Genomic DNA, 26,616 nt, shown 5'->3' with positions numbered 1-26,616 from the left:
CTACAGTATATATGTCTTGTGTAGTGTAGCCAGGTATACATAGTCAGTCGTTGATTTATATTACGCCTCGTAACACTATTGTACATCGTATCATTATACTTATTATTATATTATATATATCCGATCTTATTATTATTTACCTTTAACTTCTGTATATCTATGTACTTCAACAGGTTATGGGCCCAGTAGTAAGGTCTTTATAATAAAGTCGTGAATAGTTAGTAAAATAATAACTGATTAACGAATTGCATGTTTTGTGTACAGATAGTGTACAGCAATAATAATTCGCCAAGTAAGTGCAGTGTACGTTTTTTTAAATATGGAAAATGAACAATATAAAATCAACAAGCTCAAAGATGCATCAAACTGGAAAATGTGGAAATTTCAAATTAAGGTAATCATGAATGCAGCTGAAATATTTGATGTAGTAACAGGAAAATCAAAGAAACCAATTTTAGCAAAAACCGGTAATGAAACTGAAGATGAAGCGAGAAAAACGCATAGCGTTGATTTTTCAGTATGGAAAAGGGCAGATAATAAGGCTCAAAAATGTATCGTCACATCGTCAGATGAACAACCCCTACAATACATTATGAACTGTGACACAGCAAATAGTATGTGGAACAAACTACTTAGTGTGTACAAACATATGTCGGACACAAGCATACCAATAGTACAACAAAAGTTCTATCGTTATACAATGGATCCAAAATAAAATATAGTAGGTCATATTTCAAAGTTAGAAAATCTAAGTAGACAACTAGAACAATTGGTAGAACCTATCTCAGAATCAATGTTAATTACAAAAAAATTTGATGACATTACCTGATAGCTATAGGCACTTCTACAGTGCATGGGACTCAATGAATAGTGCAAATAAAACAGTTAACCACTCAATTGATGGTAGAAGAAACATGACAAGTGCAAGGACATGAGGTCCGTGACGATGGTGCTGAAATTAGTGCTTTGACTGCAAACAAAGGCAAGTATAATAAAAGTCAAAAATATGTGAGCAAAAATTGTAATTCAAAACCAGGAAAATGCAATCACTGTAAAAAACCAGGACACTGGAAAAGGGACTGCAGGATATTCAAAAAGGAACAAGAAGAAAAGAAATCAACTTCCGGTTTGGTGCTTATTATTGGTGTACAAAGAAAAATTGAAGAAATCGACGACTCAGACAAATGGTATATGGACTCAGGTGCGAGCGACCACATGACAAATCGAAAAGAGTGGTTCATCGATTATAAACATTTTGATGTGCATTCGCCTGTACGTATTGGAGATGGTAAGCACATTATGGCAGACGGGAAAGGTAACATAAATATTCATACTTATGTTGACAATAAGTGGATAAAAGGCTACTTAGAAAATGTTTTATATATGTACCTGATCTAAAGGCGACAAACAATGGTGACAGACAGTAAAGGTTGTACATTTAAAACTAATAATCGTGTAATTGCAGTCGGTGTTCGTGAGAGTAAAATTTTTTGAAAAACATAAGACAAATAACAACAATATTAAAAAAATACAAATGAGAGGGTTTTTGATTTTTGATTTTTGATACAGAAATGCAATAATAATTGCCACTGGCCATTTATATAGAGCAACAATTACTAGTTAGTAATTAGTATTCATAATTAACTAGTCATCAGTAAGTTTTAATAAAAATTTATTATTGCAAAATTGTTTAATTGGAATTTATATTCCAACTGTATTAATATAAAAAATATTTAATACATATGTAGGTACGTATTTGATATGGGTAATGCCGTACCCGGTGCCTATACAACAGTGTATAATATGGTATACCTATAGTAAAATGGAGCACCTACCTTGGTAATTACAGATAAATTATTCAGACTGTATTATTTTATTTTAGATACATATATTTAGGGGTTTTTTGAAATAATGACGAATTTTCGATAGTTCTATGCATTTTTTTACGTCTATAGATATACGTATACGATTGAAAATCACAAGTGTTCACTTATAGCAAGCAGTTAGTTTTAAGTTTCAAAGCACAGTCTGTTGTTATGAATGAACTTAACAGTAAAAATATTCGTATTTTTTAAAAAACATGTTAATTTAGCTGGTGAGCGAAATGAATGGGATTTAAAATGTTTATGTTTATTAACTTCTCAAGTAGTACCTATATATTATACTTATGTGATTCAGTTGTTTGATGTCGTGTGTTTTGTTTTGAAAATTTAACACAATCAGTTGTACATTTCCATTGCTCTCACGTGAGATAATCATATTTAAATTCTTATTTTTTTACGTGATTGTAACTTTTGTGTAACTTTTTTAACAAATTTATTTAGTTAATTAGTTTGAGAAGTAAAATAATTTGTGACATGAAATAACCAGAATGATCTCTGATAAAATACCTATTAACAAAGAATACTTGACTATATATATTTAGAAAAAAAAACAATAGAAAAATAAGGAAATATTTTTTTTTAATGAAAGAAAAGCAATTCAAGAAAAATAATAGTTGTTTTCAATGCAATATACAAGTTGCATATTTTTTTTTTAACTTGAGCTTAACATTCAATAATGAACATTATTGTTTAAAATTGTAATTAATTTTACTGTATATATCAAATAAAAATACTTAATTATTACTATGAAATACTATATTACTTAACGTAAATACTAAACGTATTATACATTTATAATAATACAATATTAATGATTAATAACTTAAAAAAAGGAACAGTTCTACATAATACATTATAATATATAAATGACAAAATAATGACCATTTTTTTGTTCGTGGAGGTAATACATTTTATAGGTACTAAATTGTATTTTCCATGGAAGTATATTATACTATATAAAATAAAATTAATTTAATTTAATTTAAATCCAGTTGTTTTTAATTTTTTTCTTTTGTTTAATGATTAACTATCTGTTATTTTTTAATAATAATGAGTTATATAATTCAAAATTAATGAATCATAACATTAAGTTAACAGTAAAATGATAATAAAAACTCATAAATCTAAATAGTATATACTTTTCATTTCTAAAAAATTGCAACCAGTAGTGTTTGCAACACAATCGTTATATTTTTTATATGAAATAATAGCATTACGACAGTAGTGCATTATATCTATTACATAATTGATTTTAAATAACCATTAAAATATCCCATTTTGTTTTGTTATCATTATCATCATATTTTTTTTAAAATTAAGACGCGACAACTAAGAACAACAACATTGATTTTATATGAAATATGACGTGGTAAACATCCATGGAGTCATTTGTATTACAATTTATAACTTGTAACAATAAAATATAATAGATCTTTTATTTTGGGTGTAGTAAATGCTGAATGTATTTATCTAAAATAATTAATAATAATAAAAATATATACGTAATACTTACGTACATTATTATATTTAAATATATTACAATATGTATAATTTATTATACAGGCGCGGACTGGTGAAATAGGGCACGGAATACTACTCAATTTAAAGGGCAAATAACAAAAATTGTTAGGGCGAATTTAATACATGTAGATTATTTATAAAATATTAATATATTTTTATTTTGTTTTAAAAAAATATTGAATATACGTTAAAAACGTAAATAAGTACCAAGTTACAACCAACTTTCAATCAAAGTTGTACAATACTATAGATTACTAGTAATTGTAAGTTGATAACAACAATCTGCTGTTCATTAGGTGTCTAGAGTCTTTAAATATATAATAAATAATATTAGGCAAATATATTTTAGGGCAAGAGATACTGTAGCATCCCGGCCAGTCTACGCCTGCTTCTATAATTATTTAATTTTAAATATAACAAGGTAAATAAATATCATATATCTTACGAAATAGCTTACCTATGCTAAAATTAAAAATGTATAGCTTTTATTACTACTATTGGTATTATCACTAAGTATATGCAACCAGTTATTACTGCAGATTTGTTTGACATGAATTATTTTTTAAGCCGATCAAACCTTTATGCAATTTATATTGCACAATGTGTGTATAGATATAAAATACTGTGACAATTAGTTCTTGAACAAAAGTGTTTAAATACAAAATTATAAATTACCTGACAAAATTTATAAAATCATTATTTTGCACAACTGTTAAATACTGAAAGTTGATAAGTTGTGTAAATTTTTAAATGTTGTATATTTTTGAATTTCTCCGTTATAGTGTTACGCATAATATGAAAGTTCCAGCATCAAAATATACAGTTATACGACATGGGCGTTTTAAGGTGGCAATAATTCACCACCTGTGGCTCTTTGCTGGTTTCATGTTAGAATTTATAGAATTGGTTGTCAGACGCTAGTATTTGATAATCAACATTAATTCTAGAAATTACTAATTTCTTATAATATTTAACTCAGGACATAATTTCATAATTTCCCTGGACTTATTTTTATGTAACATTTATATTTTGTGATATCAATTTTGATTTTTCTACTTACCTACTAAACGAATAAACTTTTGAAGATTTGATGAATGAGGTGGGTTTAATTAAAGATATGATTATTTATATATCATGTAAATTATAACATAACCTACATTTAAGATCATAATAATATTTTGATTCATGTGGTTGAAGTAATTTCCGAAGTGAAAATCGATATTAGTATTTCAATATATGTATTAGTATTACTTGGGCAGCCAATGTTTAGTTCAATCCCGCCTCTAAGACGCGTCATCTCGAGTAGGTTTTTAAATTGTATGTAACATTGATCGTCCTGAAAGAAACCATTCTGGACGTGAAGTGTGTGCGGTATGGTATACCTATAAGATTAAGTAGGGACGTAATACAATATTTGTAAAAGCAAAACTACATAAGTAAGACCATGTGCGGATAAAAAAAAATTGAAGTCGAGTAACAGTACAAAGTATAAGCTGATTTTGATATAATATAATAAAAAACCTGAGCCTCGAATCGAAATACTTTTCCAACTACAACTGATATCACTACTATAAAATAATAATAATATCATATTATCGTATTTTATACGGCCACGTACGAGGCCACGTATATTGTGAGACGACGCTCGCAGCCGTAACAGGACTCGTATAGCTGGAAACTTGTCGAACGAGACAATTTATCTTAAAGCCGTCGTCAGTACTTACACCTACTGCGAATACATCTATATCGTATATAATATATATATATACATGGATTATATATATAGCGGTAATATGGATTCGGAGGAACAATTTACGAGGAAGTCGTTGCGGGCAGTGGCGGTAATGTGCCGACATTACTCGTGTCGCCGAGTTCGGGAAGAAAGTTGTGCAGGCGAAACGAAGAGAAAAAGAGATGCGGATGAAGACCAACATTGAAAAATAAATCGTTTTTGTATAATACTATTAATGCTCGTAATATAGCACGGTGATGGCGAGGGCGTGTCGTCGTATAGCCGCTGCACTGATACAACTACTATAACGAATTTCGATAATATCACAGATCATAATATTATTATTATTATAAAAACAGACGGTGCACTTTGGGAGAGGGGGGGGGGGATAATGTGTTTGATAAAAAGACGCTGCGATTGACCCGTGACCTCTGTGCACGATCCACGACATTACGTAGACGCATTACGGAAACGTACGTACACAAATACATATTTTTATGAATTATAATAACACAAATTTCATAAAAAAAAAATAGCGGTCGGATACAAAACAATATTATAGGTGCCCCCTCACATTTACAGTATTTACGCCGCGGGTATAACAGTATAGTGGTATGGACCGACATTCGAAGTACCGTGCGTGTTCGTTTGTGGTAAGTACGGTAACCGATGACACGCGTCCTCCGAACGGAAAGAAATCTATCGCCAGTCACCCCACAGCGTGTTACACCACCCATCATAATATTATACTGTATACAAACGATGGGGTGCGCCCGAGTCTCGACTCGTCGTCACCCGTGGGTGTTATTATAATATTATACCAAGATCTGTGACAGTATCGCTAACGTTACCAATACAAAATATAATATTCGTTTGACGTAACCTAGGTATATCACGCGATCGCCGTCACCGCCCTCGTCATCAGCGTTATAATATAATATTGTTATCGTTATCAGACGACGTTGAAGTCCTCGGGGCGTTTGCAGCCGTTGGCGTTGGGCCTTCCGCCGCAGGCCGCCCGTCAGGTAGCGTGGCCGAGCGTGTGGCTGGTGATGACCGAGTTGAGTCGCCGGCACGACGTGCTGTTGACGTGCGTCAGGTTGATGTCCTGGATGGTGGACTCGACGGTGGCCGGGCCAGACCGGGCGAACGGGCAGCAGCAGAACAGGTACCGGTTGAAGTGTTTGCGGAACACGCCACTGATGAAGTATAACGCCACAGGGTTCACGCAGGAGTTGATGAAGCTCAGACAGAATCCGACGATGCGGAACGCGTGCCAGTAGTCGTCGTACTCGTCGTGCGAGTACGGGTTGAAGTGGAACCACACCATGAACACGTGGTACGGCAGGAAGCTGATCATGAATATGACGACGAACGACAGAACCATCTTGGCCACCTTCTTCCGGGCCCGGATTTGGCCCGACTGACCGGCGTGCTGCAGCTCCCCGGGCATGTTGCGCGTGGACACCATCAAGTGGTGGGCCATCAGCAGATAGAAGCACCCGATCACGCACAGCGGCACCACGTAGTACGTGAGCAGCTTGAACATGACCATGCCGCGTGCGTAACCGCTGCCCAGCTCCATCGGAAACGGGTAACAGTACTCGATGGTCAGGTTCGTATTGGGTATCGGCTCGGTGGCCAGGTGCGAGAACGTGGCAGACGGCGTGGCCAGAACCATGGCCAATATCCATATGGCTATGGCCGTCATCAATGTGAACGGTTTTGATGACACGTGCCGTCGGATGGGGTTCACAATGGCGCAGTACCTAAACGATAAACAATAAAATTCATTATTATTGTTATTGTTATTGTGTGCAGTTATATGTATAATAGTAGGTAGGTAATTAAAATTTAATTTCCTTAAAATTCATAAGCATAATATAGAATAAAATATTATTATTATCATCATGTTCACATATAACCTAAATCGCCAAGCTAAGAAACGAAGCATAATATATATAACATTAACACCTTAGTTATAATATACTAGCTTAATTACCCGGCGTTGCCCGAAAAAATAAATTGCGATTGTTCAACTCCTTTTTCAGGATGTAACTCGCTGTGGAAGCAATGTCTTTTTAAGTGTAAAACTGTAAATGATATTAATAAATTATATTTTAATTTGTAGCAATCCCGAACGGCGTTGTCCGTGACATTCGCTTGTAATTATGCGAGTGGTAGATCGCTGACCCACGTGTTGCGCTGGTACGTAATAGTGTATAGTTTAACTCTAAAGTATCAAAGTTATACCACTAAGTTTTTACTTAATTCAACCTGTGGTGGCCCGGATTGGATAAAATTAATACACAATCCTATGTCCATTTTTATAGAGAAGATAAATATCTAGAAATTGAAATATTGGCAAAAAAATATCAGGATATGAAGGTGTGGCTTACAAATAAATTATTCTATAGAGTTAATACTTAGTGTAATTAAATCGATTTTGAGGTAAAACTGGAAAAATTCCTCACGCCTTTGATATAAACTGTTGGTGGTTTTGGTGAAATTATATTATGCGTGTGAGTTTGGGTCTTGTTTAGAAGTATGCTTTCATTTGAGTCATCTTGTGTAGCGAGAACTGAGTACCGATTTAGACTTAGGTATGAATATTTTTTGTTTCTTATCCAATACCTTGGGGCTTGGGCTTGGGCGAAGATGATGATAGATTTAATTTGATTTGAGTTGAATTTTTATTTGTAATGCTATGATTATTAGACGATTGGACTCCATTATATGTAACAGCAGATAAAATTGTGCATGAAACACCACAAAGGAATGGGCGTAACGAACGGTGCGTTTATCGTTTAGATTACTATTAGACTGGAATAGCTGTATAATAAATTGAAGAAGAAAAAGGAAGCGAGCTTGAATGGTGAATCAACCTGTATAAATCTACAGCCTATATATTTGCAAAACAAATATCTTATTTGAATTGAATTTAACTAGAATCCAATTAGTAAATAAATATCATTCATTATTTATATCACGATTCATAGGAAAAGAGAAATCAGTTCGAAGTTCGAACAAACTACACAGTAAATAAAGTTGTATACTTCCAAAATAATAATTATTTTTAAATTGTTATGTGCACGTTTGAGTAATAACTAAAATGGAAATGCCACCACAAGTACAGTATGAATACAATTCAAAGAGTATGTGAATAAACATTTTGTCGTTTTGATTTATCACAAAAATAATTTATACTTTATGCACATACAATTCACATTAGCCATTTTACTTGTACATTAAAAAATATCGTTGAAAATGACAAACTTAATGATGTTATTATTATTATCATAACGTTAATATAATATATTTTTATATGGGACAGTACATATTATTATATATGCTATACTTTTTAATGATTCTATATTTCATACCATTAATTGTTTTAAAATGTGTCAAGTAAAGGCAATAAAACAGATATTTTATACCAACCAATTTTAAAATTGATAAAAATATATTTAAGGTTTCACAAAATTATTAATATGAAATTGTTTGAAACTTTTATATTTTCAATAGGTATATAATTATTAAAGAAATAATACATTTAAAATAGATTCAAATTATAATAGTAAAGTATAAATCATGAACTATAAATACAAATTACTGGGATAATCAGCTGATACATTATATCCATACATTTTTTTACCACTTACACATGGATTATATGCATTGATAATACATTTGAGATTACAAATGTTAGTTTTTAAGTTATTATATTTAATTACAAAAAATAATTACAATAAGTTAATAATAATGTTAACAATTTTTTTTTAATAAGTTCAATGTTGCCATCTTAATCGTCATATTATTTTGTTTAAAAATTGATTGAATTGCGTTTAAAGTAGTATAAGATGGAAATTAATATCTAAACGTACCTACACTTCAGAGTTTTAGATTCTGAGCGGAGCGAGAAAACTAGTGGTTTTACAATAGTGTTTATTTTTTTTATATCCTGTATACAAAATGTCTACCAGATAGAGTGCTTTGATTTCAACATATAGTACCTTATCTTTTAGCAAATTGGATCGAGATGGTACTTTAAAGAGGTCATTTTTCGATTTTCTCAATAGTTATGTAATGCCACGGGAATAACTACTGACAAATTACGAAAAACCGCTTAAAATGGGATTTTAATTTCTTACGATTTGTTTATCACCGTAGCAATGAATAAAAAATTATAATATTATAATATTAATTCTACTTAAAGGCTATAATAAATAATAAAAATTTAAAAAATCCAGACTGTTAAACCGTCTCCGCTCAGAATCGTTTTTCTTATACAATGATATTATATCATTGAATTCAAGTTTAATACAATCCATTATACATTGTCCCACTTGTAACCTACTGTACAGCAGAACGACATCCACTTACCCGTTTTTTTGTGGTGTCTCTGTCTAGACACCCCTTCCCACAAGTCAACATGTCACATATTCATAACTAAACCATTTTTACTAATATTGTATTCATGTATATTATGTATAGGTACTGCAGATTGTGAATATTTGCTTTTACAATAATAAGAAAAAAGATAGAAATTAAATTAAAGTATAATTGGAGCTTTACAATTAGGTATAGAATTAAAAGTCTTACAAATAGTTTTAATTTTATTGAAAATCACCTAAACATAATTTATAGTTAATATTAATCTATACAAATAAAATATTATGTATGATTTGTATTAGAGATTTTAACTTGAGATCCTAAAAATAACTGCTGTAGAAGAATGTGTGCCGTTTATGTGAGGTATTTTATTGAAACCATAACAATGGCGATGGAATCGAAAGGCTAAAATGGTTTCAATGGGTGTTCGCATCAGAAAATAATAGAAATGTGTAGTATATTAGATCGAATAAATGATAAATTGGTTTAAAAATATATACCATCATAAAATACTAAATGTTCGGATCAGTGGCATAGGTACGCATAATTGTTCGTTTATATTGGTTGGAGCCCGACTTGGAAGGGGACCTGTGTAATAAAATGTTACAAGTTTTAATAGAAATCATAATATATGTTTTTTCAGGGCTGGATACAACATATTTTTTTCTGACTGTTACGGTTTCCAAGGCAAGTCAAATAATAACTAAGATGAAAAACAATGTTACCTATACAATGTTATAACTTCGCGTTATAATTTACCTAGATTTCCACTAGCAATCGATGAATATAATAAACATATCTAATAACGTTACCACTAACCCCCTTCCAGCCCCCCTCCCAAAAAAAAAACAAAAAAACAGACTGTCAAAGCATGTGTACTGATTTTTTGTAAGGTTTTCTCTACCCGGGCCAAGCTGTTACCATAGAAAACTTGTTGATCTCCCCACTATACGTCCTGTATACGTTCCAGTATACTGCCCTCCTAAGCCAAAAGGCAGTAAGCAACAATGTAGTTGGTAGTTTTGAGAAAAATAACTTTTTATGAACCATCTTGTTATTTTTATCATGTTATTAAAATAAATAATAAATTAATGATTCTTAAATAACTTTTCCTGTAGAATCCAATAACGCTCATGGATAAACTCTAAGATACCTCTTAACACCTCAAAACACATATAGGTACATATTTTTAGATTAGCGGTGTCAGACATTAATATTATTGTTTACAGAGGGAAAATGCAAAATGAGCACATTTATTAGTTATTAGTAACATAACCATGAAATAATATAATATTATAATCATAGTCGATGGGCTAAACCACAAGCACAGAATTAATAACAATCAGAATGTTAACAGCGAGATCTTCTAAGACCGTGGTCAACAGCGTATGTTTATAAATCATTATAAGCTATGATAATATGATATTGTGTAATATGGCTAGAAAATTATCATCAATAATCTAAACGAAAATACCGTATTTGAGCCAATACTAGGCAAAATTACCGTATACTGTGTTCAGTTACTGCCTTTTTGCTTGGCATGGGTTTGATACTGTTTTTTTGCTTAGTAGGTACCTTTATTTCATATATTTGTAAATACATATGTATATGTTTAACCACGTTTATTATAAAATCTATTGCTTTTACGGTATTTTTGATAAGGAATCAAAAAATTCGCCTTAAAATAACCAATACTTTGATATAATAAACTCATTTTTCAAATTTTGTCGCTTACTGCCTTTTGGCTTAGGAGGGCAGTATATAGTCCCAGGTTTGGATACACTAATTTATTAGATTCTGAGCGAAGCGATGAATGTATTGATTTTACAATGATGTGTGTTTTTTTTTATTTTTTTTTATTTTTGTGTCTGTTATCAACTTTTAGGACAGTAAAAATGCTTGGATTTTCTTCAACAGTAACTTTTCTGATAGGAATGTGAATCTAGTTGGTACTTTGAGGGGGTCAAAAGTAAAAATTTATCAGTAGTTTTCAAACGCGACGTGAATAACAAAAGAAAAATTAAGGAAAAACGGGAATTTTCACGCAAAATCTGTTTTTGAGAAAATCGATTTTGGTTTTTGGTGTAACTCTAAAACAAATGACCAAAAGGACATGACATTTTGACTGAATGTTTATATTAGCATTTTCTATAGACCATACAATTATATTTTGACTTATTTTGAGCTGTTTACGGACATTGTCAGTTTTCAATTTTTTTAGTTTTTTTTTCTATAAATATCAATAAAATTTTATCTGTCGAGTAAAAAAGCTTGAAAATTTAATAGAAGGCTCCTAGGTTATTGTTTCAAAGGCAGATGAAAAAAACAACGACATCCACTTACCCACCTTTTTTTTTTTTTTTTTGATATTACGAATTTCCAAAATAATTTGGAATTCTAAAGTGATAAACACATTTCAAGTACCTATGAGTCTTTAGGATAGTAACTATGATACGGATAAAACCTTTTAAAACTTTTAAGAATCTTGGTAAAACGGTAGAGATCAATTAAATATCCGTCTCTTATACATTTTTTTGATATTTTTATGTGTACCTTCTAAAAACTAAAAAGGAATAAGTAGGTACACGTTTTTGAATCTGTTTACTATAATTTAGTGTTCACAATACTGAACTAGGAAGTTTGTTCTTATGCAATATCAAATGTATTTAGATAATATAAAATATTTGAACTTTTTTAATTTAATGAAAATTCATTTAGTCCGTCTCGACGACACCGCTGCAGCCAACGGGAATTTGATAAGTACTTCTTAATCCTGAGTGCAAGTTGTGGAGCGGTTTCAGGTTATCTTAAAAAGTACTTTCTCTTATCTCAATTACTACTGCTTCAGTTAAATACCTTAAATTCGACTATTTATAAGTCACATTTTATTTGTATTGAAAAAATATGTCTTTTAGCCTTGTCCTCGTACATCCATTTATCAGATTGTTACTATCTAGTAATACATATTATTTGATTATCATATTATTATGTAAGGTATATGCACTATTTTCGTTTAAGGTAATTTTATAACATATAAAATACAAACATAAATATTATCCTTTTGAATTTTGATTTTTTTAGAAAAACAAAACGCGACTCACCTCTCGGCGCTGAGCGCGGTCAGCGTGAACACGGACACACCGATGGACACGTCCTTGGTGGCCTCACTGAGCTTGCATATGAGCTCGCCATATGGCCACGACTCGACCGTGTACACGGTGGACGTGAACGGCACGCACGTGATGATGACCAGCAGGTCGCCCAGTGCCAGGCTCAGTATGTACGTGTTGGGCACGCTGCGCATGCTCCGGTGCCTGATGAACACCAACACCAGCGTGCCGTTGCCCAGTACGCCCACTACGAATATCATGGCGAACACCACCGGAACGATGTACGTCTCCGGCCGGTTGGAGTACGGTTCGTAAACATTGTCGTCCGACATGTCGCCGACACCCGTGTGGTTCGTGGCGATCGCCGCCGCCATCATGACCGATTTGACCGTAGTCGCTGCCACCGTGGGTTCTGTTGCTGCAAGACAAACGAACAAAACGGTTTGAACAAGCAAAAAAACGAACACCGAAAATACAGCGCCGACCCGGGCAAACGTTCCAGTATAGTGTTGCCCTTAAAGAGTTTTATTTTTTTGTCGGTGGCACCCGACCAAAATAAAAAAAACCAATCGGAGTACCGACCGGACTTAATAATATTATGTGAACGTGGTAGCTCTGATAGCTTTTGTGGTTTGCGAGATTATCGAGAACTAGCAGACACACAGTCATTACTTTTATCGGTGGATAAAGACTATAAGGCACCGAAATGAGTAAAAAAATAAATAAATTGTATCGTATAAAAGCGCGAAAATCACAGGTACTTTTTAGCTTCGTACCCGCAGATATTAAAATAATATGTAGAACTGCATCGTTGAAAAACGACAAACGTACCATCTTAATCGGTAAAATGTATTACGATAGGGCATCAACGAGTATTTGTGTTATACAAAATACTTATAACTTATAACTTATAACTATCGTAGATTTTTAACTATGAATTATATTTGAAATACCTAGCTATATATTATTATAGATACCTATTAATATTGATGCGCATAATATTTCTTTTTAATATCTTCGGAAATTATGTAATAAATAATAATATTATATTAGGTATAATGTTATATTGGCGCTTATGTCCTACTAATTTTGGTGCTATTATGTGTCATAATATAATAAAGTAATTTTTATACATCTATAGATTATATAGAATAATACAGATAATAACAATTCCGTGATGCAACGATAGTAAAGTTGATTCCTATGTAATTTGTTGTATCTAATATAATATATTGATATGTTGGTATTCTCATTATCACCACTTATCATGCCATGATTACCTACTGCCAAAGTGCCAACTGGTAAGCATTCTCTCCCATAACATTTAAGGCTTTTAGTACCTATCGACTTTAATTGTGATTCATTGAAAGTTGAATGAAGTGACTCATCAACTGCCGGTATCGTATCGCGTACAACAATAATATAATAATAATCGGTTATTGCACAAAATCATAATTATTGATAGATACATTCACTATATATATTTTTTTATTTCTTAAAGCCTCGACGTCTAAGGCAATTGGCTGCAACGATTTTATATAGGCTCACATTTTACCTTAAATTACATAATTGCTATATTATATTATAGCCCTGTTTCTGCAAATCGAGGTAAAATGTTTATGAAAAAAATTTTCCATTCAAATTCATGGGACAATAATACGATATACATGTATTATGCTGGCCGATTTTTAGAATCCAAATGAAATTTATACCACTGAGGAAACGTATACCACGTTCGCTGTTTGTACCCGATAATCGTCTACATTTTTTTTTATCGAAACAACAACTTAAGACGTACCTATTAAAAAAACCATATACATTTGTAGCTATATTATAGTTTTAGTGGGTCGTTCATTTTAGTTACGCATTTCACGTCAGTCACATTTGCGACAGTTCATGCGCTTACTAGGTATAATATGTTACGTGTAACATTCAGTGTGCAACTTCAAAAACAACTCCATGAAGTTGGCATTAATTGTACAACAAAACTCATACAGAAAATCTATCTGAATATGTGGTTATTGAACTGTTGGACTTGGTTGGTACTTTGCTCATCGTTTTACATATTTTCCACTTTGAACTTTGTGATGATATATATGATCACAGCTAGTGTTGAAATTTACATACGAACTACGACTTTACGATAGCTGGTCAAACAATATGGTACCTATAATACTTGAATTATTGGATTCTGGATTTTATGCTATACCTAGCATTGAAATTTGTAATGCAGTATTCACGTACGACGTACCTAACTGCAACTACGTTTTATAAATCCGATAAAATCGTAATTTATTTTACCTTCCTGCACGTTTTGAATCTCACGGGTTCATGTGAACGCTCCTAATTGTCTACCTTAAAAGTTTTCTTCGACGCTCTTTATTCACTCATTTCTATCACCGTTTCTACTTTTGAAGTAAAAAATTTTTTTTTTCAAATAGGCATATATTATTACTTATTATTCAATCTACTTGCATTATTATATTTTTCACTTTCTAATATTTGAAGAAATATTTTATGTTCGAATAGTATCTAAATATATATTATATTATGTAATACAAATCAGTTGAACAATAAAAATGATGATAATAATAACGTACTAATCCCTCTTGATAATGACGTAGTACATCGTATAAGGAAACGTGCCTAGGTTATAATAGATAATAATAATGTTATATTATTAGGTTTTTCCGGAAACCACGCATATACACATATGACTAAAATCTAAAACGGCTGAACAATAATTCTAATACCAATAAGTACTTCATTGATGCATAACCAACGATTCCACGTAATCCACTAAAGTATTTACGAGTATATAATTTATTATAATACTTCGTGTGCAATTTATTACGATTTATGATGACGCGAACGTGCTCAATGAAGGCACAGACGTGTATGCTTGTACGCGGGCCACTCGAAACCGGTGGTACATGATTAAACTTCAAATTTCACATTGTGGTACAGTCGGTGAACATATTACCAGCTAGTGCACCGCGGGAATTATCCTCCGAACCGCGTCACACAGTGGTTCAAAATGAAAATAGTTTGCCGAAATTCTAATTTTCACAGGAATCTTATAAAATGATCTGTAAAATGAACTTCCACAATAATTTTTTGTAATAATAATTTGTATTCGTATACCGACCAAACGGGCCTGCTCGTGACCTGTTTTTTTGTCAAAAACCATTTCTTACAAAAAAAAACTCTCAAGACTAGTAAAAAAATCAGATTTTGATAATTGTTTTTTTTTAGAAAATGATACACTTCTTACACGGCACATTGGATTTCAATTTTCGAGTTGTATTCTTAAACCATAATAAAATACGATTTTTAATATAACCATTTTTTACTAGATTTCGTTTTTTTAATTTTTTTTTTTTTTTATATTAAGCAACAAAATCAAGAAAATTATCCTCACGCTAACAAAAAAAAAAGATTAATTAGATCAGTCATCACTACAATCTCTCTTTTCATTTTAGGTCCTAAATATTGCCACTTATTAAAGATGAACAAGCGGCGCCCTTGAAAAATAACAAAAAGATTAAATATAAGTCAATATAGAACAATATATAAGTATTATAAGTAATTGACTGTTAAAGAACTACGAATTCAAACATTTGTTGATATTTTGTAGATTATCATCCTTAGGATCAATTTTTAAAATATTTAACCTAAAACATAATTGAACGTGTTTTTTCGGTTAGACAATGGGTCGTACTGCTATTTAAAATATATTTGTAGATTTTATATTACGCGTAATTTGTCAGATTAAAGCCATTATAATAATATAAAAAAATAACTGCATACTATCTTAGTATCTTATTCAACATAGATAAAATGATAAGTACTTCAACTTCATTTTATTTTATTTGTTATAGAAAATTGAACTATACGACGATTATCGACAAAATATTATAGTTATTACGAAAAAAACTATATTTTGTTTACTTAAATTATTATTTGACCGGTATAGCTAATACTATTTTGCGAAACGTTTTACATGTTTTAGTATCTTTATTTGAGCATTTTCAAATATTGACTTTTGGCCTACTATTTTCATTTTTGAACCTCTGTGCATTGAGTACTGCAGCTGAGGTTCAATACCAACAGGAGTTCAAATTCAGTACTATTTATTATAAATTGTAGTATTTCATTTTTTCGGTCATTTTATGTTCTCTAGCTCTATCGGAGTTAACAGTACGTCGAATTCCGCCCGCTAATTCTTCAAACCTTCATAATATAATGTACCTAGAGGTAGCCAATGTATTATAATATGTTGTCTATGCACGACATCGTTATAAATATAAAATAGAATTAGGATCCATATAACGTGTTATTGGTGGTTTTTTTTCGATTTTTGTAAAATTAGTACCCGGTCATTTCTTAAATTATTTATATTATTTATGAAATTAAACCAACAATTCTGTTCATTTCATATAAATGCCATTGTTCGCTTGATGTTTCTTTTCTTAATTTTTTTTTTTTAGACGTAAATTACTAAAAGTTAGGACTAAAACGCAAGGATAAATCTCCTTCACCAGCGGCCAAACACTTCTGCTGCGGCTAGATAGAGATAATCATTATCTCTATTGTCTCAAGTATAAGACTTATGAGAAAAAAATCAAAAGTCTATTGTTTTCCGTTATTTACTCTTTTCGTTAGCATCGAGCTTTATGCCTTTTCTGTTAAGATTTAACAAACCGTTCCCAGAGTCTTTCAAATGATTTTCAGTAACATTGCCAATTTATTAGCAGTTATTTTTCAGAATCGTTTTCAAGGGATTCGACAAATTCATTAGTAAAACTACGCCTACTCGTTTTATTGCACGATAGCTATTGTATGTGTTTCTTATAGTCCATAGATTATTCTAACAAACGTGATGGTATAGTGTATCATTATATAATTTTATATGTTATGTGTGCATAAGTACTACTTATATAGTTGATATATACTGACACATTGTGTTGGACATTTATGTACGTGACATTATAATGCCTGGCATAACATGGCTCCAGGAGATCGAATTTGTAATTTATTACGAGTAAGTCCACTTATTATGACGTATTCGTTGTTCGATACACCATTTACATATTTAGATTTTGTATTACTAACTCGATGTAAGCCGCGTAGGTAAGTAGTCATAAGCATGGCCTGGATTTTCTTTCAAAAAATATTATAGAATATGCACACAAATTTTAAATATACTATAAAAAGAATATTTATTCTTATTTTTATTAATTCTTCAAGAAAATAATGGGTCCCACATGTTTGTACATAATGTATAAAATATTAAATTTATTACGAAACAATATAAATGGCATTAGGTAATAGAAAATTATAAATTTAGCATGATTTAAAATACTGAAAAAATTATAAATTTAGTATGATTTAAAATACTGAAAAAATTATAAATTTAGTATGATTTAAAATACTGAGTAAAATACTAAATTTATCAGGGCGACCGTTCGAGTATCTTTGGCTTAAAATAGCTTATCTACCCCTTAAAATAAAATATTTAATCAAACTTCGAGTAAAATATAAATTATTTAATTTGATGTTTATAATGTATGTAACTTTTATGTAATTAACCTAGAATATTTCAGTTATAAAACTAATTTTTACTCAAATTATATGCAAACATATTCACTTTATGTGTGCGAAATAACGATAGGTAAGTATTATGTAAAGGTGCAGCGTGAAGGTTATGCGCACTCAAAATATTAAAATGTTTTTGTTTTTTTTTTTACTAAAAATTAATAATTGACGATTTTCTAGACATTTTGAATAAACTAAAAAAATGATCACAAACAATTCATTATATTTTTCATTATTTTGGGAAGTTAATTCTTGATATAGGCACTGATGTAGTTTAATATTGTGGATGAAGCCAGAGATCAGAATGCATACGATTTTCATTAATGTTATTATTTTTACTTAGGTACTTGGTCCGATACATTTTTCCGAGTATTAAGGTTATTAAAAAGTTTCATATGGCACAATGATTTGAAATCTAGTTAGTAAACCTTATACAGGTTATAATTTGAAGAGGTTTAAATTTAATTTTCTCAATAGTTTTTTGAAGTAGTTACCAAACAGAAAAAAATATCGACAAATATTGGAAAGTTTTGAATGATATATCAACAGACGTGGTTTTAACGAAGTTACACTTTTAATTGGATTTTGAATACGCCGATTACTCATTTCTAATATATTTTATCGTTGCAAGTACAACATATATATGTACTATTTGACTATTTAGTCAACTGAGCTGTTGAATTTTATCGACCTACTTATAATATATTTAATATAAACGTAAGTACCTATGTAAAATAATAACTTATAAGTTACCTAAGTATAATAATATTTGAAACAACGTACAACAAAGAATATTCTACTTATGAAAATCTTGGAATTTATGTTTATATATAATTGATATTATGGCTATAATATACGGCTTTAATAACTATAATAATTCTCTCGATGTGTATGTTTCATACTATGCTGGAATTTTAAAACCCCTGTTCGACAACGTAGGTACTTAAAGCGTGGCATGAGCGCCATTTCCGGTGTATCGGAAAATCGGATGGACGCACAGCGAACGCGATTATCATGTATTGTAGTATATTTACGTTTCATTATTATTATAAGATAAAATATATACACATATATAGGTACCTTCAATATATCTATCGGCTATATTATATTATTATTATATTACATCATATTATTATTTTGTGTGGTTTCCGCTGTTTGAAATCCGCTGTGCGAATAAGAAAGAAGATCTTTATAAAACGAATGACTGCTTTCAATATATTTTACCCGCGTGAAAATGGGAAACAAATAAAACTTTTCGACAATCAACGTGCCGACCCGCATATATAGCAATCGTTAAATTTTTTATTTACTCAATATAATAATTTAGGTACTTAATTAATAACCATGAATTGGATTTATCCACCACTCCGCGTATCTCTCATATAAGTCATATTATCTATGCAAAAATTAAAACTATATTATCCAGCATTCTAGCGTCACGATCGTGAAAAAATTATAGGCTCAGTGACTGTGTAATATAATAATTATAATATCCGTGAAAGTAGTGTTGACCTATGTCTTACAGTGTAAAATATTATGTCATGTTGTTTCATACGCAGTTCATTAACTAACGATTAACTAACGAACCTAACGTCATGACTGAACCTATTCATTTCAAATACGCACCAAAACAATATCAGAAATATTGTGAAAATTAAACTTTTGTAAAAGTTATGTTAAGAGGACGCCACACCCACATGTGTTGTCTCCGTCTTACAAGTGCGTAACATACCAAATTTACGCCCAGCAGATCATGTTTAGCTCGGTTAGTTTAAAAATTGACCTATTATGAAACTTTATGGTAAGAACCTTATTTGTGTTGGTATGTTGGGTTTTTACGATTATTCAGTTTTCAAGTGAGTTATAAGCATTTTTAATTTACGCTAAATTATATACGCAAGTTATTTCTAGAAAATTCAACTATAGTAAAAAACCAACATACAAACACAGATTCAAGTTTCGCAGTAAGTTGTTTCACTCGAATTTTTAAACGAACGGAGCAGCTAAACGTGACCTGCTGATCGTAAATGTGCTATATTATGTTATACGCACTAGTAAGACGGAGACAACACATGCGGGTGTGGCGACCTCTTAATAATAAAAATTAGGTCAGAGATACGAAGCAAAATATGGCAACTTCTTAAATGAGAAGATAATGAATAAAATCCCATAGGTGGCCGTGTTTCAAACCGGCCGCCGACTATCTAGTATCTCCGCAATACTGTTCGTACCATATAGACATAATACAATAATATAATTGTATTATTATGTCTAAGGTCCGTACAACCACGCGGAGGTTTCCTCAATAGTTTGTGGTGCAGTTGTGATGTGGCACGTGATAAATACATAACCAATAGTGGCAAGTACAACCTACCTATATATATAATTGTATACATCAATATTCGTGGTTTATTGAATAATCCATGAGGTATATGTGTTTGAAAAATAAGAAATACATATTAACGATATCACAACAAAAACCCTCCACGACGATCTTTGAAAAAAGCCTATAGCCTTGGTATGTACACTTCTGTAAAAAACCTTGCATTGTTCTTTATTTTCTAATTGTTCCCATTAAATTGCAGTTATACCAACAATATTAACGTAGGTACACTAGGAAATTAATATTATCAACATGAAAATTCGTGTTTTGACACAAAGTATGCGTATCTGTTTAAATGAGACAATTCCGCTCAGACAAAATTACTTAATGCAACATGTTCAAAGTTATGTAAATCTTGTTCTTTGCGTGTTATTATATTTTATTATCTTATAGATAATTATTGTATTATGCTATTACGCATATTGCATTCCTAGACTGTGTAACCCCTAGAGACACATTTTCAGAGCTCTTAATTTATTTTCACAGAGCATAGGTTAAAAACATAAGCATAGGCTTAAAACGTAGGTAAGTAGGTACGATATTTTTGAACAACAAACTTTATATATGACGTAGTTTATGAACACAACTATGTAAAATGCATTTTGTTTGTTCGTCATAATAAGTTGAGATTATGTTTTACACGACAGAAATATGTTTTAAACTTATATAATTAAACGCATCTGCTATACAAATGTCAGACAATACCTTATTTGGGACACAACCAGATCATATTGAAGCAACTGATCATTGATTACTATTGTAAGCAACGACAGTCATTATACATTTATAGGAACCATAAATAGTATTATATTTACGGAATTTGCGGTATTACTACCGAATATTTAACACGACATAGCAAATTTTACGTTCAGCAAATCACGTTTAGCCTCGTTAGTTTAAAAATTAGATTTAATTGACCTCTTATAAAATGTATTGGTAAGATTATTATCTAGACAATCTCATCGGATTTGTATTATATTTTAGTTTGAAAGTGAGTTATAAGTATTTTAAGATGTACAAACAATTTACAATTGTACAAAAATATATATCTTTTTTATTAAATGTTTAATATTTTATAGGTAATGTTAAGATATTTATAAAATAATATATTATATTTTATATATAGTAATATGGTTAGAAATAGAGACGTCTCCATTCAAAAGCGTTTTTCATTGAATTCAAATTATTTAACATATTATTATAAACTACAATGACCTACCTACTCAATTATGACAGACTATATTATTATATTTAGACTGTAAAGTAGTTATAATACAAAATTCTTAATTTCCTTCTATCAGTTGGTGTAAAAAAATTGTTGATTTGATAGTTTGAGTTGTATTCAACATGTGCATATTATGTACAATTAATAATATCTAGGTAGCATTTATGTTATCTAATTTTCGTTAACAGTAAAAAAACATTAATAAAATAATTTCCTATCAGAAGTTTCGACATTTTAATATAGGTGATAACTCGTAAATCATAATATATTTTTTTTATTTTCCGGTATTTCTACAACTACTGTTTTCGCAAAAGTTGGAATTAGGTACAATAAATTTCTTAACTGTTTTTCTTTGTCTAAAACTTACAAAGACTATAAGAATATTGAGCGAACAACTTATATAAGATGTTTTTTAGTGTTGCATTATAAAATAAAATGTTTTTTTTGTGGATCGCTAATTTAGTTATTATGACCAAGAGTTATTCTAATATTCATAATATTGTAGTTATATTAACAATTACAATTATTATTCATGTAAACAGAAATAAAAATAAAAATATTACTGCCAACTACAGACAAAAAATTAATATTTTAATATGTTAGTACCTATATCTATTATTTTAGAGTCGGGATAAACTTCAATTGTATAAGTTAAATTGTATTGTGTTTTTTTAATATTTCTATGTTTTTTCTTGTTAATTTATAACGTGTACCTAATGTAAATTGTAATATCGATAATATTTGTTGAAATTTTTCTCAAAAAATTTTGGGACAGTTTTAGATGATTTAAGGAACTCACAACTTATTGGAAAATTACTAAACCATAAATATTAATAATACATTATGATTAATTAGGTATGGACTATGGACTACGAAGGCATGGAGCTTACATACAACTTTCTGTTGTATTGGTCTATTTTAATAATTACGTTAATAAATTATTAGTCATATTATTACACCACATTCTTTTCAGAATTATACTAACGGAATATTTATTTATACATATATAATATATATTAATATATACATACATGTTATTATTTATCTAGTTATTTTATATGCTTAATAAGGTATATACAATGGCATCATTTCAGTTTTAGAGGAGGGGGGGAGTCAAAAATTTTTATCGGCCCATAATAAAACTGAAAAAAAAACCGCTCTAACAATTACATTATATTACATTACAATTGCATTTTTATCTCAATACAAAAAGCCTTCTTACATAATTTTATAATTACTAGTTACTATCATAGGCATAAATAACCCAAATTTTTGAGAGATAACAATGACTAAATAATTAATATATATATAGAGGGATACCTAAATATATTACCTGTTAGCTACTATATGAAGGCACAAAACTAGCCCATACCCGGTCTGACAGCGGCCCGCTAATGACAAGGGGTGTGCCGAATGCCCACCCTACCCCTCCCCAAATTACGCCACTGGGTATATATTTAAAATTTAAATGGAGTGTCATTTCATTGTGAAAATGGAAATAATAAAAATAAATAAAATATAAACCTTTAAAAATAATGTATAGGTATCGTGAATTTAATAGTTGTTAAATGCAGTTAACGATGCAATATGTTTTAAAAAAATCTAAACAACACCGTTATAAACATTATTTTTTTATTACAACTCTTTAGTATGTAATTTCCGTATGTGATGTTATTTTTGCATTTAATAGGCTTTCAATAGTATGATAAACTTGGTTAATAACAATAAATAACATAAGATGGGGGACGGAGTGGCCGAGCGGACCTGTCTCCGGTTCGAATCTCGACCACGGGTGGCTTTTCTCTCTGGGCCGGCAACTGTCTAGAGAGAGAGAGGCCGCTATCTCCCGACCGGGCATGGCAGAAACCTATGGGTGCCCAATTTGAAATTCTGCCAAAACCGATCACACGTCTTTACCAACCTACAGTACTTTCCCCTACAAATAAACAAATAAACAAACAAACAAACAGCTAATGGCCATAGTTTCTGGGCTTAGTGATCAATAAAAAAAAAATAAACAAATAAATAACATTATACGTGTTATTGTGTTAATTTTTGATACTTTTGCATCATTAGAACATCTAATAGAGCCACACAGGAGTACTTATTTACTTATATTCTTGCTGAATCATCATGGCAGAAATACATTTTAAGTACATAAATTAACAACCTTGCATAATATAATATTTTTAAAACGAAGTCAACAAATCATTAATTCGTTAGAATTTGTTTTATATTTTAATTATTATACAACTAAATCAACGAAGCATATTATTACTATTTTATTCTTTTTTTTTTAATGATTTTATTGTTTTAATTTAATAAGAACCTTTGAATAAACAAATTTTAATAACGTTTCTACAATAGATGTTTAAAAGAATATTTAATACATTCATTGCCTTTAAACTTTGATTTTGAATGAATTATTGTTTTCATTTAAAAATTAGAAAAAGTTGTCATTCATTAATTTAAGTATACAAATAATGCAATAATTTTTTTAATTATTTCTACATGATAAAGCAATGAATCATTTTTGCCAATGATACATGTTTTGATTAGTTTTTATATTTTGAATTGTTCGAGAGAAATCAACATTTTTGAATTGGTTGAAATGTACAATAGATTTACTTGAAATTTATGAATTTGTAGTATGAAATTAGAACACGTCACTACATGAATCTAAGATTTGTAAATTTACTTGCTTTGAAAGGTTTAATAATTGAAATTTTCAGTTTATAAAGTTATAAGTAATTTAAATACAATTTTTATAGTTAGAATATTTTCTTTTTATTGCTTGAAAATAAACTAACAACGGCTCTATATGGAATTCCTCACACCCACTATAGTCTTAATTGAATAACGTTTTTAGATTAAATATTATTTTATCACAGTTATAGGTATTGTAATTGAGAATATTTGAATATAATATCTTAGATATACGACTATACGAGTAAGTATGTATAAGAGTTATTAAAGTGTTAATACTTAATTAAGACCAAACAAATTAAAAGAATTCGTTGTGTCATTATTAAATAGTTTTCATTTTTTAGTGTAATATTAAATAAGTGTAATATTTTCGATCATAGAAATTTAAACTATTTTCCGAATTCAGAAAGTATAATTTGTAGTGTTAATCTACTATTGACTATTGTAAAATTGGCATTGATAGCTTTTGATAAATATTACCTATTTCATAATAATATAATATTAAAATTGATTTAATAGAAATAAATATAGTGATTGCAATTAAAGTAGATTTTTGTAGGGTGAAAATTGTATGTCCTTCATATATATTTTTTATGCATTTATATATATTATTTAAAAAAATATAAAACGTGTCAAATAATATATCAATAAGTATGTCCCTACATTAATGATTTCATAAATCATTTTCATTATAAAATTATATATTTGTATTACCTCAGTTGTTTAATTTAAATAATTAAATAAACCTATTTAATGTTATTTTTATTTTTTTATGCACATTTAAACTTTTAAATTATAATATTATTTTACGAAAATAAATAACAACGATATGATATTTATTATATAGGTTACAGATATAACTATAAAACAATCATTTTAAAATTGTATTTATTTCAATAAAATATATTTATCAGCTAACATATTATTTTTATTCGGTACATATATTTAATTGATACCAATATACTATACAAAATCATTAGTTCACTATATCACTTTAGAGACAGTCTATAATTTATTAATTGGAAATTGATACTTTACGATGTATCCATATGTATAATTTACATTACTGTAAGGATGATTTATCGTCATATTGGCATACTGCCTAACATTATGACATCTTAATCTTTAAATTTCGTATTAATCATGTTGTATGAAATATCTCCAATTTACCTTATCTTAAGGTGTTCCCTATGATAGCGTTACTAATAACAATTTAAACTCATATTTCAATGTATACCGTATTCTATAATAATAATTAATTATATAAATAATATGTATGCAATAGTTTTAAATATTTACGATTTAGTCTAGTTTCATACAATAACACAAGATACCTCATGGAAAGTGATACCATTGATTTTAAAATATATACTTTAGTATATACCTATATACCTATGGCTTGAATATACAAGTGTATTTCACATAGCCTATGTTGTTATCAAACAAAAAACAAATGGCAGCGTAAGGGTACAGTCCATATCTTAGTAGATAATATCATAGTATAGGTACGTTGCCATTCTAATTCCTCAACGTGATAAAGTGATATAGTGTGGGTACTATTGAAATAACCTTGTATATTTAAGCCATGCCTATACTTACGTTATAATAATTTATATTTTATAATAATTATAACAATACAGTTAGGTAATTTTACATATACGATTTTATGATTGAATAATAATAATTATCGTTTTATTTTAATATATTTTATACAGTCAGAATATACATTCAGCTCTGGTGCACTTAAGTGTAAGTGAGTGTCATTTCACAAGCAGTATCCTTGGTCGATCTTTTACGTATCCACGTAGGTGGTAGGTACTATAGGTAGGTTACTAAATGATGAGTGTCTAGTTATGATTATATGAAGATGTAAATAGGTTGCGTGTCTAATGAATGTTTTTTGAATGTAAAAGAGCTGTTTTAAGTTGAAAGCTGAATTTGAGTGTATAATAATATCAGTCATTAAGCGGTGATCTTTGTTTTATTGTTAGATCAGACCTAGATAGTCAATTTGACTACGGTAGTACGATGATATGGATACAGTGTTCAGGCGAGTATATAGTTAG

The 26,616-nt window shown here is 30.0% G+C and overlaps 1 protein-coding gene across 1 annotated transcript in view; it reads right to left on the bottom strand.

Moving 5' to 3' along the window:
- Positions 1-2,765: 2,765 nt before the first annotated feature.
- Positions 2,766-26,616, bottom strand: part of LOC132949468 (neuropeptide CCHamide-2 receptor-like) — a 132,652-nt gene continuing 108,801 nt past the window's right edge. Inside the window, exons 2-3 of the mRNA XM_061020377.1 lie at positions 12,630-13,056; positions 2,766-6,905 (exon numbers count right to left, since the gene is read on the bottom strand). Of these exons, the coding sequence (XP_060876360.1) occupies positions 6,158-6,905; positions 12,630-13,015 (1,134 nt within the window). The 5' untranslated portion in view covers positions 13,016-13,056 and the 3' untranslated portion in view covers positions 2,766-6,157. The remainder of the gene's footprint in view (positions 6,906-12,629; positions 13,057-26,616) is intronic.

The sequence above is a fragment of the Metopolophium dirhodum genome, chromosome 7 (genome assembly GCF_019925205.1).
Source record: "Metopolophium dirhodum isolate CAU chromosome 7, ASM1992520v1, whole genome shotgun sequence".
Classification (NCBI taxonomy): domain Eukaryota; kingdom Metazoa; phylum Arthropoda; class Insecta; order Hemiptera; family Aphididae; genus Metopolophium; species Metopolophium dirhodum.
The sequence above is the reverse complement of the archived record's forward strand: the minus strand, read 5'-3'. Positions and strand labels throughout refer to the sequence as shown.